Here is a 16595-nt window from a genome sequence, read left to right as displayed (position 1 = left end):
TATCACAAGAGCCAGTAGCTTCAGGAGAGGAAGGAAAAACATTGAAAAACAAGTGGTGTGTTTCAGAGGGTTAAAGTTGACGTTTAAACAGCAGGTCTGACGCCAAGTTCTGAGTCACTCAGGACCCAGATTTAATGAACTGCCGCTGTCAGTCTTGTACGATACACAGAAACTTGGGTTGATGTGCTCATAAATCAACCTGACAAGCCTGTTACCCCGCTAGCTTTAGTCACTGAACTGCATCTAATGTAAACAGAATACAGACAAAACGTGTTAAAGGAGTGAAGCCCATCAGCGAACACCCAGCATCTTCAAATGTATTACACACCCTCCAAGGAAATGGCCTTGACCCCTTTCCTTCTCCTGGGAATTCCTGTCTGTGCTGGTTTATAAGCAGTTTGGCCACATTGCAGATTTGGATCAAGAACCATTTCCTTACTTTTTCAGCTTCTAAAGATCTCATCTGCCAGGGTGATACAGCCCATATTTCATTGAGTACATCAAAGAGGTGTTTATCATTCCTCCCAGTACTGAACTCTGCAGTATCCTTTATCACTGTAACATTTCTGGACCTTATCACTTAATACTGTGCAAGTTCTCTGCTGCCATTTCAGGCTGATATCTTTGACAGCTTTTGATTTACCTCGGAGAGTTTATGGTTATTGAAAGGAGTGGGTGATTGCAGAGCGTAAGTTGAAGTAGGCCAGATTTTTTTTTAAAACTTTCTTTATTGCATGTGAATTTTATTAGCCTTAGGGTGAGGGATGTTATTGAGTTTCAGGCACCCAAACATCAAACATTTCCAGGGCAACTATAGAATGGATTAACTGCAGAGTGAAGTCCAGTTTACACTGGGCAATCAAAGATTCATGGGATAGCCGTATCATAGATTGAGTGTTGTGCATAGCTCCCTCTACGCTAATCCATTAAACACTCCCAGGACAAGTAGAGCATGGATTAGATAGAGAGTAAAGCCCCCCCCCCCCCCACCCATGCTATCCCATCATACACTCCCAGAATAAGCACCGTTATCAAGGACCCCCATTATCCAGGCCATGCTTTCTTCTTGGTGCTGCTAACAGGAAGGAGGTACATGAGCTCCCCTCAACCAGCAGCTCTTGAACCAGAGGGGATAAACTTACTCAGCCAGCACTGAAATAATTTCACAATCTATGGACTCACTTTCAAGGACTCTACAACTCATGTGCTTGATATTTATTGCTCACTTATTCATTATTATTATTCTGTTTATCTTTCTCTCCTTTTGTATTTTCACAGTTTGTTGTCTTTTGAATGGCAGCAGGAAAATGAATCGCAGGGTAGTATATGATGATATTTATGTACTTTGATAATAAATTTACTTTGAACGGTGAACTTTGACACAAGCCTTAGAGAGAAGAAATTGTGGATGCTGAAGTCCAGAGTGAAAAAAAGCACACACTATTCCGAGACCCCAGCATGTAAAACAACATCTATGGAGGCAAGGTCCTACATCAGGACTGAGACAGTAGATGGACGACAGACTGCACATTGAAGTGAGAGGAAGGGGAGAGGGTGGGGGATGGCAGACAGAGATTGTTAGGTGATCGGTGGAACCAAGTAACAGAGGGATGACGGGCAGATGGAGCCAGGTGGGGGAGGGGATAACCAAGACAGAAGAAACCCAGATGGATGAGTGATATCCAGATGAACTAAGTAGGGGAGGATAATGAGATTAGATGACAGAAGAAGGGAGAGGGAAAGGAAAGATGGAAATATGAACAAAGGAAGGCAGAATCTAGTGGAATAGCGAGAGTGGGAAAAGAATACGGGGGGTGGAAAATTCAATGTCCGTCAAGCCCTCTCTGCTATCTCTCCTATCAAACACCCCCAGGATAAATATAGCACAGGTTAAAGAGATAGTAAGGCTCCTTCTGCACTATCCTAACAAAAGCTCCCAGAGCAGATACCTCAGAGTCAGTCAGAGAAAAGAACTTCCTCCGAACTGTTCTATCGGCCTCTTCAAGCAGGTACTACTTTGATACAGAATAAAACTCCCTCAGATCTATTGTATCAAACAACCCAAGCACCGTTTCAACGTGAGTTAAAGGACAGAATGTCAAAGCGCCACCAAGCACTTAGTTAATGCTGCCGCAATTAAACAAACATTTTATTTGTAACATAACCTGTTATTAAGCAGGTACAGCCATTGCAAGGGTTCAGAGGGGGAAGACCGCAGTATAGGGTTCTTCTGCTCCTGGCCAGTTTGGGGTGAGGACGACTCCTCAGTTAATGTACTAGTGAGCCACAGGAATTTAAACACCCCTATTGGTTTTAAGGAATGTATCAGAGCACAACTTAAAGCGTTGGCTATGAGTGTGAAAATGAAAAGCAGTACACGGTTTGTTCTTGTAAATGTATATTTTTATGTGCATAAATTTTATTTTGATATGTTAAAAAACATTATTAAGCAGTAAGTATGAGACCTCTAATGAGAAATGACGTGCCCACGGTAAGCTGAAAATATTTGTGTTCCCAATCAGTTCCACCATAGATTCCAGCGAGTCTGGCAATCTATTAGGAAAGATTAGCGCTGGGTGTAAGGAGCGGCATCCGAATGTGAAAGGGCAGCAATGTTGGTTGCTAGCCTGTGCTATCCGGTAGATTTAGGGAGGGGCCATCTTCTTCTCCTGCCACACCTTGGCTGGCCTTCAAGCAGAGCCTGGTTTCATCACTCAAACCCTGCTCCAAGTGGGAAGCAGTGTCTTCCTGGAAAAGCCGAACAGTTCCGAGGAGTTCAGTCTTAATATTTCACCAGGAAATCACACTGGTTGTTTATTGGTCAGTTATCAGTACCTAAACATCTGTACACTGGGTGTCAATCACACAAACCGCAAGAGGCTTTATTCCTTTAAAGCGCTATTTGACTCTTTTGCATATGTTTACTCTTCAATGCTTGTTGATGCCAGAACAACACCATTGGTTTGGTAATGCTAAACGGTGGAGTTGCCAGCTAAAACTGATTCCATTGAGCCTTTCTTTAAGATTATGCCAGCCGGTGGTGTAGGAGAATCTACTCCGGACTCCGAGGCGAGTGGTCCTGGGTTCGAATCTGACCGGCTCCTTGCACGCTTCCCATCTGTGCTGGGTTGAGCATCGAGCTAGCAACTCGGCCTAGTAAAAATCAGACAAGTGCTAAAGAAATGGGAAGATTGCCGCCCAGTGCTCCACAAGACGCAGAGAGGAACTACAGCAATTTCTTTAAGATTAGCTAACTGACAACCCTTCATAAGCCAGGAAGACATGGGAGGAGAAGCATAAAGTCATCCAGTTCAGAGCCAACACCCAACAGTAGAAGGAGACCTCCTGGAGGTATTAGCTTAATTTCATCTTTAAATGAAAAGAGTTTAGTATTAGGTCACTGCCTTGCTCATAAATGTCCCACATCAGTGCACCCTTGTTCAACACTGTGCTGTCTTCACGTTACTTTTCAATCAAAACTCTTGATAGTTGGATTGAAGGAGCTGGAGAAGTGAAAGAGCCAAACAATATAAAGTCACACTTGGTGTAATTCACTGGATACCTAAAGTGGAAAGGGTGGCTTTGTTCAGTTCTCGATTTCCACAGAGCCCAGCGTGGAGATTTCTTACTAATGTATGTTAGTGCAGGGACTCATTGGTAATATATTCATATTTAATACATTCAGATAAGACGTGTCAGAGCTGTGACAGGGTTCAAGCAGCTGGCTGTGCCTTGGTATCCTGGTTTACTAACACATCGCTGGGGACTATGTTAATAGGCCGCAGAGGGCTGCTCGTTAGTGAAGCCATCACCACAAAAGCAGAACTTCACAAAAAAAAAATCTGTACGTCCTTAGTTTAAAATGTATGAAAGCTCGAATCCTGTATTCATAAAAAATAATGCTGACAAGCCATTAGGAGGTTTTATGCGGAGAATAATGAACAGTAGTTTTGGTACGATTAAGGGACAATCAGGAAACTAGTCTGGTGTCCCCACCAGGTCAAGGAACAGGAAGAGGAACTGCAAACAGCAGCAACTCTATGGATTGGAATGTTTCTTTGTGTTTTCATAGGTGGGAGGGGATGGGGGAAAGGGGAGTTTAGGGACAGGGAGGAGAGAGAAAGGGTCCTTTTCTGATTCCCATGTGGGGTCTCCAGCTTCACATTCCAAATCTCCGTTCCTCTCTCTGCCATACCTGTGCAACCCTCTTGAAACTGTTTTTATGCAGTGACGTACGTCTGAGCTGTGGCCACTGGTATAATATCAAAAGTCAAAATCAAAGTAAATTTATTTATCAATGTACTTACCATATCCATTCCATATACAACCTTGAAATGCATTCTTGCAGGCATTTACAGGAAAACAAAGAAATGCAACCCAATTCATGAAAAACTATACACAATTAAGGACCAGCAAACAACCAATGTTCAAAATAAGACAAATCATGCAAATAAAGAAAAATAATATTGAGAACATGAGCTGTGGAGTCCTTGAAAGCGAGACTGTAGGTTGTGGAATCAGCTTAGAGTTGTGGTGAGTGAAGTTATCCACGCCAGTTCAGGAGCCTGATAGTTGAAGGGTAATACCTGTACCTGAACCTCGAGGTATGGGGTCTGAGGCGTCAGTTCCTCCTGTCTGATGGTAGTACAGTAAAGAGAGCATGGCATGGACGGTGGGCATCCTTGATGATGGATGCTGCTTTCTTGTGGCAGCGCTCCTTGTAAATGTGCTCAGTGGCGGAGAGGGCTTTGCCTGGGATGGACTGAACTACCATCACCACTTTTCCATTCATGGGCATTGGTGTTTCCATATCAAGTCGTGATGCAACCAGTTAGGATACTCTCCACTGTACACTTATAAATGTTTGTCAAAGTTGTAGGTGGCAAGCTGAATCTACGCAAACGTCTAGACAAGTAGAGGTGCTGCCATGCCTTGTTTGTTTCCATTGATAACAGTGAGAAAATCTATTTTCGAATTGCTGTAAAATGGATCAAATACAGGTCTGATTACCAAGCTGGAAGTCCACCTCAATCCTCACTTCATTGCACTTCTCCCAAAAGATGGTGTTAAGATCTTTTTTTTAACATACATGAGAGTGCAAACAACAACTCCATCGAATATCCCATTCGTTCCATTCAGAAGATGCCACCTAGGACAACGCATTGCTCCATCAATGGTGTCTCAGTGCGTCCCCAGTAGGATGGGGAAGGAGTGTGAAAGGAATGCATGAACTTGGATCACGCATTTCCTGGTCCCGGCTTCTCTCTGCTCGGGCTCAGCTTGCTTCACTTCCACCTGAAGTTCTAGGTCGATGGGCTGGGAGAACCGACGTCTGTTCAGTCATATGTGAATATCCTGGATGATATTCCTGCACTGAGCTGTGCATTTCCCAACCTTGTCTGTGCAAAATATTGGTGACAGAAAATAATTGGATAACAGAGACCTTGAGATGTTCACTGTCTCTAACCGTTGACTTGGAACATAAAACATTACAGCACAGCGCAGACTCTTTGGCCCACAATGTAGTGTCGAGCTTTTAACCTACTCTGAGATCAATCTAACTCTTCCCTCCGATAGAACAGAGAACATTACAGCGCAGTATGGGCCCCTCAGCCCGTGATGAATGTCTTGAATGGGTATGAACTCATTTACACCATCCCAAGCCCTTCAGTGTGGGAAGAGTTAAACATAGGTATTGAGCTTAATCCTAAATAACGTTACTGCAGTTTTGTGTTAGTATTAGTGATGTTACTGCAAATGTTAGCATTGTGTCTACAAGCCACAATCTGACAGATTAGTGAATCATTATACAATCTAACATCATACTATCCCCCACAGATAAGAAACCTTTGTTCAATTTATCTCAGACAATATCAGCCAAGGCAAGAGCTGATGAGATCGAAGGAGGTTTTTTGATTGCTACCCAGTGACACACTATTTGAAAGTCCACAAACCTGGTTCGGCTATGTTGCCTTCCGTGGTGTGATCGTCAACAAGGCTGAGCTCGAAAAGGAAGGAGAAACCAAATTACTGCAGGGTAAAAGTGGACACAGCACTGGTGCTGTAGGCACCTGTAAGAGGGGAGATGCTTGAGGTCTGGAATTCAGTCTCTGACGGTTTCTTTCTCTCTTCAAACTGCAGCCGCTGGGAAGCAAACAGCTTGCCTTCCAGCAGCAGATTCTTCAAATGCAACAGCTTCAGCAGCAGCATCTCCTGAACCTTCAACGGCAGGGCCTCGTGACACTGCAGCCTGGGCAGCCCACTGTCCCCCTACAGACCCTGGCACAAGGTAAGACTCAGACTCCCTCACACCACTTACCCGTGCTCAGTCGGCCACAAGGTAAACAGAAAACAGGCATGAAAGGGATTCGAGGCCCAGTTCAACGCTAATCATTTTTATCTTTCCCACACTCACATCAGCCCACCCCCGCCCCACACCCGGGATTCTACCTCTCACTTGAACCCCCATGCCACAACCTCTCTGACCCACTACTGTCAGGAAGGAGGCACAGAAGCATCAGGTCTAGGACTGCCAGACTGGGTAACAGCTTCTTCCCTCAGGCCGTGGGCGTAATAACTACCCTGCCACCACCGAGATCCCGTCACTAGGACAACGAGCTGTTTACTGTTTACTTGTGCTGCACACTGCATGCATTTTGAAATATATATTTTGAAGTTATTTATGGTAATAGTTCAGTTTATGGGCTGTGTGTGATACGTGTTTTGTGAGTGCACTGCGGTCTGGAGGAATGTTGCTTTGCTTGGGTGTGCATATGTACAGTCAGATGACAACAAATAAATTTGAACTCACACTTGATCTGCGGACAAGTAACCCACCAACGTTTGTAGCAGGAAACAGGAGCGTCCGGAGGAAACCCGCACAATCACATGCCAACTGCAGATAGGCAGTGCCAGAGATCAGGACTTGGGTGGGACTACAGCCAGAGGTCATGGGTTAAGGGCGAAAGGTGAGAAGTTTAAGGGGAACATGAGGGGTAACTTCTTCACAGAGTGTGGAATGAGCTGCCAGCACAAGAATGGTGCATACGAGCTTGATTTCAACACTTAAGAGAAATCTGCATAGGTACATGAATAGTAGGGATATGGAGGGCTATGGTCCCAGTGCAGGCCAATGGGAGTAGGCTGTTTAAATGGTTTTGGCATGGACTAGATGGGCCAAAGGGCCCATTTCTGTGCTGTGCTTTTCTATGACACTATGACTCCATTTGAATCCCTGGAGCTGTCATGAAGCAGATCTAAGATCTGTACCACCATTTCCTGGGTTTAGTTTAGGCACACAGGGATATAGAGAGTTTTGTGGCTTTAATTTATTCTGATTTCAATGCTGTAGATAAAAAAGAGCAGATATATATTCTGATAATTTTCTACAGTACAACTAAATGGCTGTAAATTATTCACGGACAGGCAAATGGCTTTCCCAATGCCTGACTTTACAAGGTTTGATTTCCATAGTTGGGAACTTTACTGACTTTAATTGGAGTCCTTGGTAATTGTTGGAAATGACAGCAGTTTCGGGGACTACGGTGCTAAGTCCAGGTCAGAGATTGGAATGCTTACTCTTCCATCCTTCCAATCCCGAGCAAAGGCTAACGTCACATGATTGCACCTGTATAGGCAGACTTGGCAAAAAGGATCCCAGTTTCCAGGAGAGCCAACTTTCGGCCCGCAACGGCAGATTCCTGAAACAGAAACTCTGTTCTGGGAGGCGGAAACAGCAAAGCCCAAGTCCCTGAGGAAGAGCAGCATCCTTACCGATTTATGGGAACTTTTGGTACAATTGGTCTGATCTAATAGTTAGTGGCCCCATCAGGAATCTGTGGAAAAGTTTGTGGTTCCTGCGTTGGTTTCATCAGCCAACTCATAACCTACAGAACTGGAGTGGAGGCTGGCCGTCCTCGTTCTCGAGGGGTTGACTAAGAAAACAAAGAAGGAGAACTTGGGGATTTACCCACGTAAATATAACTGAGATTTGTTTAGGGCCAGTTCATTTTGTGGAAAATTTTCCCTATCAAGCTCCAAGTGGTTGTGCACCATTAATTCCACATTTGGTGGACGTCTGTGATGCTTGTTTCCTTTTGATCCTTGAATGTCTTCCCCCTATGTTGGTCTAGATCCAGAATGCTGTTTTCTTTCACTCACAAAAACAAGGAAGTCCATCGCTGTAGTTTGCTTAGAGGTTGCTTGGCTAGCTATTCTGCTTACTGGGTACTGAATGTAAAGTAAAAGCATTGATCAGGACACTGAAGGGAACTCCCCAGCTTATTTTCTTAGGCCTTAACAATTACCTGAATGAGCAGAATGAGGAGAGAGGACATCATTCAAAACACTGAATCTTCAAGAGGGCCTTGTTTATAAGATTTAGCTGCTGTTATTCTGTTGTATTGTCTTAATATGGTTCAGTAGTGCAGAATAGATTATCAAATACATATTGATTGTTTTTTCTGATGTAGTAATCCAGAGATCTGGCTAATTAATGCAAAACGCTTTGTGTTTAAACCCTATTGTGGAAGATTGAGAATTTGAACTGGATTTTCAAAATAGATCAGATTTAAGAAAAACAAGATAACTATTGATGGCATTATCTGATTGCGATAAAACAATCCACTCAGCAATATTGTTATTAAGAGCATAAGACATACTAGTAGAAGTAGGCTATTTGGCCCATTGAGTTTTCTCTGCATTTCAATCATAGCTAATTTATTTCTCCTCTCCTGCCTGCTCCCCATAACCTTTGACACCCTTACTAATCAAGAACCAATCAACCTGCTTTAATTATACCAAATAACTTGGCCTCCACAACCATATGTGGCAATGAATTTCAAGGATTCACTGCATTCTGGCTAAAGAAATTTCTCCTCATCACTGCTGTAAAGGGGCATATTCCAAGGCAGTGCCCTCTGATCCTCGACTCTCCCACTACTGGAAGCTTCCTTTCCACGTCCACTCTAGGCCTTTCAATTTTCCATAGGTTCCAGTGAGATCCCCACTCATTCTTCTAGAATCCAATGAGTACAGGCCCAGAGCCATCAAATTTTCATCTTACATTAACCCTTTTGCTCCCAAAATAATTTTTGTAAACCTCCTCTGGACCTTCTCCAATGCTACCACATCCTTTTTTATATCGGGGGAAAAAATGATACCATTATCTACTCCACGTTTTCATGTAAACCCAAACCCACAGCAACAGGAAAAGGCTCTAACCTCTGTTTTGGACACTCACCCCAGGCCAATAAATGGGCTTCAGAATCATGTTGACCTCGGAAAATAATGAGGAAGATCACTGTTCTCCTTTTGGCTCTCTTGTCCAGAAATAACCTTAAGTTTCCCTCATGGAATTAACTTTTAATGTTTCTCATATTTTTAAAGCAAGGACCAATTCAAATTGGCTCTTGAGGTGCTTTTTGTCAAAGAGAGAATGCACTATTTGTCAGGCGTTGGCAATCGTAGCAATTGACCCACATTCTCTTGCTTCTAATTTTCACATTAAGCTCTGTTCTTTTAATGATTCCTCTTGATATGTTAAATTAGGCAGCACCTGTATCCCCAAACGCGTCTTGCCACTACTATTTTTCATTCAATCAAAGGCTGCAGTGATGGGTTAGGCTGGGAGCCTGAGGCTACAGTCTTAACAACAAAAAAACCACCTCAGATAGTTTCTTTTTCCCCTTTGTTGTGGCCTAATTAAAATATTTTCTCCAACTCAATATTTTGAAAACAATTACTGATTATTTATATCTGCACTAGAAAAGTCACAATTAAAGATTTTGATACAACAGGAGACAAACGACTAATAGGAGATTCAACCTTTAGATTTAATAAGTGCAGGCCAGTCTTGCATTGGTAACTATCAGGAAGTAATGTTCCTCTAATTAGTGTCATACAGAGATACTGAACCCATTCAGCCACTGTCACAACTCAACTAATGGCCAGATCCTCCCTGCACCCTCACTAATTATTCAATTCTGGTTCTCAGAACACTCAAAATCAGTCCCTCTCTAAAAGTAATTTAAACACTTCACTGCGACAGAAAATAACATCATTTGGTCTTGATCATTTTGTCATTTATGAGAGCTTTCTATTAAAAATCAGTTTCCTAATTTCATACATTATTCCAGTGAAAACTGTTGCAAATTCTCTCATCGGCCGTAAAGCAACCAGGTTGTTCTGAAAGGGCTGTATAAAATACCATAGAATGCAAAACTTTCTTCTCTCATTTTCCACCCCCGCACCCCCCCCCACCCCAAGGCTGGGATCAGTTCCTTGTAATTTCACAAATAGCCCTGAATCTTTTGGAATCTGAGATTAATTTTAATTTCAGGAAGAAAATGAACGGATCTCCGGTGGAGAAGCTCTTTCGATTTTTGTGAATACTTTGGTTGATTTTTTTTAATTATTGAAGATGGGAGAATGACTGCTTGTCGACAGGGTGACTGGAGGTGAAAAGTTATTTGATGAGTCATGCAGTCATGTAGCACGGAAGCCTTAGCCCACTGAGTCCACAGTGACCATCAAGCGCACATTTATTCTGCACCAATCCCATTTTATTCTCGCCGCTTTCTCATCAAATGCCCCTCCCCAATTTAACAACTTGCCCGGCATTGAAGGGCAATTTACAGTGACCAATTAACTTATCAACCATTTTATTTTTGGGAAACCATCAATGTTCAGATAGATAAAAAGATCCTTACTTCTCTAAAATTTTGAATATTTATGCCTCTAATTGGCATCAAATGAAATTTATTGCAGAACATGCTTCTGATAAATTCCACATGATAATGAGAAGATTTGACTAATATCCTCATAAGGCCGCTCAAAGGTAAAATTTCCACTTGAACGTGCCACCAAAGGTTGACAATTAGTTATGACACAGTATCTAATTGAGAGTTAGTTCTTAATGGTAACATTTTCACTATTTTGGGGTTATAACATTTTCAGTTATTCATTCTTTGGGTTTTTTCTTCTTCTGTTTTGTGGAAGAGTAAGGATTTCAGATTGTATACCATATACATTCTCTGATATTAAATTGAACCATTGAACCATTGTCAAAGGAATGAGTGTTCAAGGAATAGACCAGGAGTGACTAACAATATTTCCAATAGGACCTTCTCCTCTTCTCATTGTCACTGAGGAGGTGTGGGAGGAAATTCTAGGAAATGCAGATCTCATTCAGAACACATAATAGAAATCAAGGGTATTAATGGGGAAATATTGTATAAGGAATTAAAGCAGAAATGGATTTTTTTTTAAAAATCCCATTTATCTGAAGGAAACCTTCAGGTTGTTGGTTGTAATTCCCAAGTCTGTTGTCACAATCTACATTTACTAAAATCATACAATACAGGTTTCTCCTTACTACACTCCACAAGAGCCAAGCTTTATTTTAACAGTGTGATTTACTTCTGAGGCATTGTTTACTGATGCTTGGTTTAATATTAAACACACAAGGTCATGGATCTGACATGTAAAGTAAATGGTTTAAGTATTTTGAAGAAGCCTATCTGTCTGTTACGTGTTGCATTAAAATCCACACACAGTCCTAACCCTTCATTTTCTTTGTAACTTCTTCCAGAGCTGTTTCTCTGTTACAGCTCACTTTTGCATCCCAAATTTCCAGTTCTGTAACACTGACCATCACTCCTTTATGTGCCATGCACCAGATCTGGAATTCTTTCCCAAATTCTTCCAAGCCCCTTCCTCTTTCTCCATCTTTAACAACCTTCCTGAACTCATTATTCTGTGGTCAAGTTATTGATCCTGTGTCCTATGTTATTCAGTATCAGATTTATTTGGTAGAACTTCTGTGAAACAACTTAGGACATATTATTGTATTAGTGGTGCTATAGAAGTATAGGATTGTGTGGCTTTCATGCCAAAATCTAGAACTGATTCTCTGTTGTCATTCACAGCAATGTGTCCAGCAGACTTCCAACAACTGTGGAAAGAAATGACTGGTGTACAAAGCATGGAGGACACGCCGAAGAGTGAAAGTCTCGACCTCTCAACCAACAGCTCTACGTCTAGCTCCTTCCTAGCCCCAAAGATCTCACCATCAATACCCCACCATTCCTTGCTGAATGGGCAAAGTTCCATCCACACTCCAAAGAGAGAAAGGTACCGGCAACCAAAGGAGTTTCTGACTTGTGAATAAAGGCCTAGCCTGATGTATCATACAAATTTTCTGTAATTCTTGTTCAGCAGTGGTTTGCAAGGAAAGTTCATACACTAGCTCATTCCATCATTCATTAAGGTCATAGCTGATTACACTTTCAATTGCCTGCCCTTCATCCACTTTTATGCCAGTCTCAATGTTAAAAATATCCATGGTGGCAATGAGAGACTTCTCACCATTGTTAGTCACAGATAGGCTAAGTTCAGGTTTATTGTCATTCAACTGGAAATGTGTACCACAAAGTGAAACAATGTTCCCCCGGCTGAAGGTACACAACACAGTACATATACACAACACATGAAGTAATATTACCACAAAAACATTAACAAATAATAAAATATTTTCCAGAAGATTGATATTTAGCATAAGGTGCATTTACAACACTATTCAAAAAGTAAACAAACATAAATATCTATATAAATTGTTTAACACTACTGGAGTTTCGTAAGTGATGAGACCTAGGTGGTGGTAGGGTGTTAGTAGTCTCACAGCCTGGGGAAAGAAGCTGTTTCCTATCCACCCTAAAAGTGCCTGTCCTAATGACACATACCCTCCTGGCTGATGGTGGTGGGGGGGGTTGTCAAAGAGATTGTGGTGCCAGGGATCTTTGACATTGCTAAGGGCCCTGCATACACAGCGCTCCTGATAAATATCTCAGATGGGTGGAAGAGAGGCTCCAATGATCATCAAAGCAGTCCCTGTGTCCTTTGTAAGGTCCTGTGGACTCATACTATGCAATTCCCCTACTAGACAATGATGCAGCTGGACACTGCCAATGGTGCTCCTGTAAAAATTGGTTACAATGGCCAACCAGACAACGCATTCTGTACACCAGCAGTTTCTCTGCTGTTATCCTAGAGCCCTCCAAAGCCCAAATAATGCTTTGATTTTCAACCCTTAATTAACTGAATATTCATTTGGCCTTCATAGTGTATGACTAGGGAAAGTGGTTTTTAATTTTCAGGTACAGCTATGGCCACACGCTCCAGGACAGGTAATCTCATTCAACTTGGCAGTAAGGAGTGTGGCAGATCATGCATACACACTGTGCCTGCGTACAATTGGTGTGGATCATTCTTCAACTCAAAGATCATTTCTGGTCCGTGGCACATTACCCAGTGGCAGGCCTGACATGTGTATCCCTGCTGCTGTTTATATCTTCTGAGACAGGGAGCTATGCTCTGACTGTTCTTGAAAGGTAATTTATCTCTGTGTCTCAGGGAGTGATTAGATTACATGGTTTCCCTGCTTGTTGGAGGCAAACACGAAATGAGGAAACAAACATAATTCTATATATTGCTCATGTCCCTGTAATATGGGCCTGTTACATCACAAGCATAGTCTTTTGATCAGTGACCATCTAGCCAGTTTTAGTGGTAATCACTGAACGTCAGCCCAAGACACTTCCCTTCTTCTGAATATGCATTTTGTATTTACCTGAGTGGGGAAGTGAGGTGTTTGGTTGATCATTTCACCTGTAACGATGGTTTTGGTGACAGTTTAGTGTTCAATCCTTCAATATATTATTGTGTTATCAGCTTAAATTATGTACTGATGTCTCTAGAATGAGGCTTGAAATCACAATCAGTCTGAGGCAAAAGGTACAGGTGGTGTCTGTGAGATTGATCATACTGATTTAATAACCCTAATGGTGTCACTGACCAGATTGACCCAATGGTCTTAGTGGCTATGCATGGAAATTATTCTTGAGGTCACACTGATCCAATTTCTCCAAACAGGCATATTGACACAATCATCTTTCGAGATCCAACTAATCTACAATCTCTTGCCTCCCACTAATCCCTATTCCTAATGAACGTACTGACTTAATTGTACTGAGATCAATGACTCAGTAACTCTACAGATTGGTTGTTTCCTGCTTTCAGCATAGCAAAAGGAGTGATGACCTCTTAGAGCTCAGCTATTGATCTGTACACTCAGTGACCACTGTGTTAGATACAGGCGAGTACCTGATAAAATGGCCACAGGAGTGGAACGCACAGTGGTCTTCTGCTGCTGCAGTCCATCCACCTCAAGGTTCAACGTGTTGTGCATCTAGAGATACTCTTATGTTTTAATGCATGGTTTTATGAATTACTGTCAGCTTGAACCAGTCTGACCATTCTCCTCTGACCTCTCTCATTAACACCATATTTTCCCCCATAGAACTGCTGCTTGCTAGACATTTTTTTTGGGGGGGTTTTTTCTGCACTATGCTCTGTAAACTCTTTAGAGTGTTGTGCGCAAAAACCCCAGATGATCAGCAGTTTCTGAGATACTCAAACCACCCCATCTGGCACCAACAATCATTTTTCAGTCAAAGTCACTTAGATCATCTTTCATCCCCAATCTGATGTTTGCTCTCAATAGCAACTGAACCTCTCGACCACGTCCGCATGCTTTTGTGCGCTGAGCTGCCGCCACATGACTGGCTGAGCAGATATTTGCATTAACGAGCAGGTGTACAGGCGTACCTAAGAAAGTGGCCACTGGGTGTACATACAAGTGCACAAGCTCAGCAGACTATAGGGGTGGAATGGCATTGACTGCCACCACAGTATTGTGTGATGGCCAAAATGTTCACTGCCTGTGGCCAGCCACACTCCAGCTCATGGGTCAGGTCAGACATAACATGTGTTACTTGCAAAACAATGTCCATGCAGTCAGTGGCACCCTCCCCAGTGGGAAAACTGGGAGTCCCGTGAACCCTTGAGCTCCCTGAGTGTGCTGCAGTCCTGTAAGGTGTAACATTCAAATCTTCTTAGCTCTCTTTGAATGAAAACCTCAATGAATTCCTTTATTCAACAGTGGATTGTCAATGGTGAAATGCTGCAAATAACTTGACTCGTTATGCCCAAACTAATAAAGCGATAATGACTTCAGATTCTCGCCCTACTTCTTGCTTAATAAGAAAATTATCATTATTGTTGGTTGTTCGGTCTAGCCTGTGACAATAAATTTGGAATACAGAACATAGACAGCACGAAACAGATCCTTTTCGCCCCATGATCTTGTGTCAAAGCACTTAAATTGGTGAGACCCATTGTAAATTGGGAACCGCTTCATCGAACAGCTCCACTCTACTTGCCAAATGTGGAAATTACCCATGGCCAAACATTTTAAGTCCAATTCCCAAATGTCAGTCCATTGTCTCCTCCTGTGCCAAGATAAGGCCATCAGGCCATCATCAGGGTAGAGAACAATAACTTATATTCCGCCTGGGTAGCCTCCAACCTGATGACATGAATATCAATTTCTCCTCCCAGTTAAAAAATTTCCCTCCCCCTCCCCCTTCTTCATTTCCCCATTCTGGCCTCTTACCTCTTCTCATTTGCCTCTTACTTACTCTTGGGTGACCCCCTCCTTCCCTTTCTCCAATGGTCCACTCTCCTCTCCTATCAGATTCATTCCTTGCTAGCCCTTCACCTTTCCCACCCACCTGGCTTCACCTGTCACCCTCGAGAAATCCTCCTTCCTCTATTCCCACCTTTCTATATTGATGTCTTCCTCCTTCCTTTGTAGTCCTGAAAACATCGACTGCTCATTCATTTCCATAGACGCTGCCTGACCTGCTGAGTTCCTCTAGCACTTTGTATGTGTGTTACTTTGGATTTCCAGCATCTGCAGACTTTCTTGTGGTTATAATGTTCCTAATTAATCTAATCTTTTATCCTGCACATTAACCATATCCCTCCAATCTCTGCATGTTCATGTGTCTATTTGAGAATCTCTTACGCTGTTTGCCTCTGCCACCCGCACTAGCAGAACTTTCCAGGCCCCAAAGCACTGTCTATGTAAAAAGAGACTTGCATTGCACCTCCCCTGTGCACCTCCCCTCACCTCCTCAGCCAAGTACCTTCTTGTCCAAGATATCTCCATCATGAGAAAATGATACTAGCTGTCTACTCTGTTTATAACTCACATCATTTTATAAAATGACTACTTTAATAAACCAGTTACAGTTTATGCATAGTTTAAAAAAATCTATTGTATATCTTTATTTTCCCATAAATGCTAGTAGGAAAGTGAACCTCAAGGTATTATATGGTGACATATGCATACTTTGATAATAAATTTACCCCGAACTTAGAACTTTAACTGTGAGCAGAGGCCTTATGAGCGGACAGCCATATCGGGAAGGATATTCTGCTGCAGATCGGGTAGGGGCAAGGAAAGCTCAGATGCAGGAAATCAGCATTCTGGAAATACACTGCAGATCTATCAGCTGCAGTAAAGACAGGTTAATACTTCAGGTAGGGTCGAGCTCATGTTTGTGATGAAGAGATTCTGCCCTGAGCATTCATTTTTCTCCTTCAGAAATATGTCGTGTGCATTCCGTCATTTTCATAATCAGCCCCATGGGATTTGGTAACTTCCTAAATATATTTATAATGGCAACGTCAGG

General features: G+C 42.4%; 1 protein-coding gene across 3 annotated transcripts in view; it reads left to right on the top strand.

The window, feature by feature from the left end:
• Positions 1 to 16595, top strand: part of foxp4 (forkhead box P4) — a 403429-nt gene that overhangs the window by 302547 nt on the left and 84287 nt on the right. For all 3 annotated transcript variants that reach the window (XM_059950359.1, XM_059950360.1, XM_059950361.1), the window contains 2 exons: positions 6142 to 6289; positions 11928 to 12132. In XM_059950359.1, the coding sequence (XP_059806342.1) occupies positions 6142 to 6289; positions 11928 to 12132 (353 nt within the window). The remainder of the gene's footprint in view (positions 1 to 6141; positions 6290 to 11927; positions 12133 to 16595) is intronic.

The sequence above is a fragment of the Hypanus sabinus genome, chromosome 25 (assembly GCF_030144855.1).
Source record: "Hypanus sabinus isolate sHypSab1 chromosome 25, sHypSab1.hap1, whole genome shotgun sequence".
Classification (NCBI taxonomy): domain Eukaryota; kingdom Metazoa; phylum Chordata; class Chondrichthyes; order Myliobatiformes; family Dasyatidae; genus Hypanus; species Hypanus sabinus.
The sequence above is the reverse complement of the archived record's forward strand: the minus strand, read 5'-3'. Positions and strand labels throughout refer to the sequence as shown.